General features: G+C 39.5%; 1 protein-coding gene across 1 annotated transcript; it reads left to right on the top strand.

Moving 5' to 3' along the window:
* Positions 1 to 829: 829 nt before the first annotated feature.
* Positions 830 to 3,892, top strand: LOC308398464 (serine/threonine-protein kinase pim-2-like; the record flags this gene model as incomplete). The annotated part of the gene is made up of 8 exons (XM_080885121.1): positions 830 to 869; positions 1,260 to 1,496; positions 1,871 to 1,965; positions 2,104 to 2,151; positions 2,236 to 2,454; positions 2,544 to 2,724; positions 2,811 to 2,981; positions 3,055 to 3,892. 8 exons carry the CDS (start codon positions 830 to 832, stop codon positions 3,144 to 3,146), a joined length of 1,083 nt encoding a protein of 360 aa, XP_080741247.1. The 3' UTR covers positions 3,147 to 3,892.
* Positions 3,893 to 4,332: the final 440 nt, after the last annotated feature.

Here is a 4,332-nt window from a genome sequence, read left to right as displayed (position 1 = left end):
AGACTTATGGTCCCATAGAAGTCTATTCCATTTGCCGGGAATTAGGTGAACACCTTTGTGACAAATTTAATGGCTCAGTCATTTGTTCCATGTCATATTTAATAAAAGACCGACATGGTGGCATGTTGAATTGTCCATTTTGCACATATTTGGTCATTCTAAGCGTCAGAGGGGGAAAGATCATTCTGGGAATGCCTACTGGCATTAAGAGTGACTAGACATGACACGTGGGACACAGGGGCAAGGCAAAGTAACAGAAACCTAAAGCCTAAGAATGTAACACAAGAAGAAAACAATAAAGAGAACCAAAAACATACATAAGAATAATCAATGAATATAAATGAACAAACACAAAACACTGGGTCACAGACTCAGTACCATGACAGTTAAATGTACATAATAAATACTTTAAATCAGATGACAATGTAGCTGACACTGTGTTTATTAGTGTGTGGTCAACCACAAATCTTCATACTGTCATCCATACATGAGGTCTTTATACAAATGATGAAAGAAAATAAAAGAAACTGTTTAATTGATATGAAATGATTGAATCATATGAAATATTATGGCTTTGTCTGCCAGTGTTTTTCTGTAAACTACTTTGAACTGCTGGCAGTCAGTGAAGTCACTGAAAGGCAAGATTCTATGTTGTGTTGCCGTAGTTTCCAGTTTACTTATAAAGCTCACTTACAGAATTCAGTTAGAAAAGTCAAGCATTTGAAAGGTGCACATTTGAAGGAATATTAAGTCAGTATTAACTCATTACGGTTTACATTTTCGATTTTAAAGGGTCTCCGAAATTACAATGAAAGAGGAAACAAGAAAAATGACCACTCCAGGCGATAAGAAAGATTCAGGAGATCAAGGTAAGTAAAATAATAAAATAAAATCCTGGTAAAATACAAATCCTAGAACTGTTGACACTGTGTGAATCATTTTTAGAGCAATTGAATCATATGTTTGATTGAAAATAGCTTTAATACAAGATGTCTAATCAAAGAAAGGTTACCGGTCTTTTGGTAAAATAAGGTAATAAGTTTATTCTTGGACTCAACAGTAAAAACAGACCAACAAGTGTCATCAAGATCTAAGACTTAGTGAACCTAGTATCAATTCGCACTGATCAGTTTTTTTTTATCCCAAGAATAAACTTGTGATAATTTAAGCAAAAGCAATTTCAAATTCTTTGCCATCAAACTACTTCCAGTCCTGATGTCGGGGACTCTTTTTCACCACTGTGTTGTTGTCGTTTATAGATTGTAAGAGCAGGACTGCTAAAAGAAAGGCCAGTCCTGAAAAGAAGACCCCAATAAAAAGGAGGAGGGTCGCTGACCAGGCTGGTCCTTCCACCAGCTCAGATGTGGTCAAAGGAGTGAAACGCAAGGTTGTGCAAGATGAAGAGGGCACAACAAAGAAAGCAAAGAGGGCTAAACTGCTTGATCATATGAGCGGTGACGAGGAGCAAGCATCCTCCTCGTTGGACTCTGGTAAAGGTAGGCTAATTAGTTGAATAAGGGGGTAGATTAAGTGTGGTTGCTAGGTTTAAGATATTGGTGTTTAGTGTTTGTGTCTATCATCCAGTGAGCTGATGTGCTTTTGGTGTTTTCCACATCTCCAGACTTGAACAACAAACAGGTGTGCGCAAAAAATGGCAAAAGAAAGGCCACGGGAGACAACAGAGAGTCACCCAAGAAAAAAAGAAGGAATGTGGACCAGGGCAAAAAATCAGTGGCAGACCAAAAACGTAAGTAGCAAGCAGCTTGGGTTTTATATTCAGGGGAAGGGCAAAAGGAACATTTAGGCTACAGAGGAGAGTAATTTGTGTCACAGCTGTAATAAAACAAGATTTGCTGTTTTGTCTGTTCAGGTGAATTCCAAGCCAGATATGTGGAGGAGCACCAGCTCGGAGAAGGAGGCTGCGGAGCAGTGTTTGCGGGCTACCGGATAGAAGATCGTTTTCCAGTAAGTGTTCAGATGATGGTAGTAAGACAGGCAGTAACGCAGATAATGGATAATATCGTAAACTGAAACGTCTGCTGTGTTTCCACCTTTCATTATGTCATACTGAGGAAATGCTCACCAATGCTCTGTGTCTTTTAGGTTGCCATCAAACACATTCCCAAAAATAAAGTCTACTGCAAAGTGGCGGTAAGCATCCAACACTTGAATCAGTTTTACATTACTGGATTGAATGCGGCGTTCCTCATCATCCACTTTGTTGTAACATTTCAGGATGAAAGCGGGAAGAAGCTCTCGGTGGAAGTGGCCATTATGCTTAAACTTGCAGGTGAAGCAGAAGGGTCAGTGGGAATATCAGCACCTGTGTCCTTGCTGGAGTGGTTCGACATTGGCAAAGAGCTGATCCTGGTGCTGGAGAGACCTGTCCCTGCTGTGGACCTGCAAAAATACAAAGCAGAAAAAGGAAGAACTTTACCAGAGGACAAGGCCAAGGTAGGTTGACTGGGAGAGCCTTGGACTGTACAGCGTTCAATCAAGGCAGAAAAGCATTAACTCATTATTGTGTTTTTCATCTTTTCCAGGTCATTCTGAAGCAACTAGTTGATGCTGTAAAGGAACTTGAGGATAAACACATCTTTCATCGGGACATCAAGGGAGAAAACATTCTGATTGAGACCGGCTCAGATGTGCCTCGAGTTCGCATCATCGACTTTGGACTGAGCTGCTTTGTTAAACAGCGATCTCTGTATCGCATCTTCTATGGTAACATATTCTGCTCCTGCTTTTCACAGATGTAACAATTTGTGTCTTTTGTTTTAGAAGAAATTGTAATTGTGTCTGTTTGTTAGGCACGCCTCTTCACACCCCTCCCGAGTGGTACAGGAGGAGCTGCTACAGGTGTGGACCCACCACGGTGTGGCAAATGGGAGTGGTGTTGTATGAAGCGCTTCATGCACGGGACTTTAGTACCGAGAGGTTCCTCGCAAAGAAACTGAGCATCAAAAAGCGTCTGTCCGCAGGTAAGAAAACTTCACACTTCCAGATTCACTAGAACTATCATCTTCATCTTTTTGATCTTTTCTTTCTTTCAAGGATGCCGGAATTTCTTGGAGGCATGTTTAACTACAGTCCCGGAGAAGCGCCCAACACTGGAGGAGCTCCAGCTTCACCCCTGGCTAAGATAACACACACAAACACACAATTCACACCTTATCATGCAAGTGTGATACATTGTGGTAACTTCCTTTCTTTTTTCTGTTGGACAGGAATAGATAGGATGGGTCAATCTTAAAAAATAAATAAATAAAAATTGAGCTTTTTTGGAGCTCCTGTAACCCCCCCAGCCATCCCAGGAAAGGGGATCTCTCTTTGAATGGGCTTTCCCGAGGTTTCTTCCCATCGATCTGGCCCCCTGGGGAGTTTTTCCTCGTCTTCATAGAGAGCTTGGGCTGGGTCAGGAGCTCCATCAAAACTGTCTTTATTTGATGACTTTAATGTCATCAAATAAAGATGTGTTTTACTTAAAGAAAAATTTGATCAAAATAAAACTTGTTTAATTCATCTTTGCTGAGGATTCTCCTTCGTTACTATTTTGTTTTGTTTTTGTTTTTGTTTTGTTTTTTATTACCCATGGTGCATTTTGACAAATAAGAAAACTGAATCAGGTCAAAGTGTGCACAAAGACAGTCACACTGCAAATGATCTGAAGACTTGCATCTGTTGCTCTAACCCCCAACTAGTTTAGACAGATTTCCTGGTTCTACCAGAGGTTTTTTCCTTCAAGAAGGGAGTTTTTCCTTCCCACTGTTGCTGAGTGTTTGCTCATAGTGGGTTGTAAAAGCATAAAAGTTAATAAGAGGCATTCAAAACAGAGTTATCACAGAGGGAACTATATAGCTTAAATGTACAATTTCTACAGGACAAATTATAACTTCATTATGTATAAAAGCTCCTGTGGATAATTACTCCTATTTGTAACTTTACACAAGAGAAAGTTTGCTGTCACACTATTTATAACAGGTTGGGTTTTGTCCTCTGAGTTGAGCCTTTGGTTGCAGTTTATTGAAGAATTTCCTCTAAAGTAGCTGTTGATAAAGATTTAAAGTCCTGTTTATATACAGAAATATGCTTTAGTTCATGTTTTTTTACATGTCTGCCTCAGTGGATCAGTAGAAGATCTGGCACAGGAAACTAGATGATGAAAAAAGGGTACGAATACACATATATATCTATACCTATATAGATACAGATATATATACACACACACACACACACAGGTTGCAACGTAGTATTTTCATTTTTTCTTAGCATTTCTTTAACGTCTTGGTGCAAAAAAATACCAGCATTTGTGTGTAAAGAAATGTTACATAT

Source organism: Rhamphochromis sp. 'chilingali' (assembly GCF_963969265.1).
Source record: "Rhamphochromis sp. 'chilingali' genome assembly, chromosome: 6".
NCBI classification, from domain to species: Eukaryota; Metazoa; Chordata; class Actinopteri; order Cichliformes; family Cichlidae; genus Rhamphochromis; species Rhamphochromis sp. 'chilingali'.
This window is presented reverse-complemented; position numbering and strand designations above follow the sequence as displayed.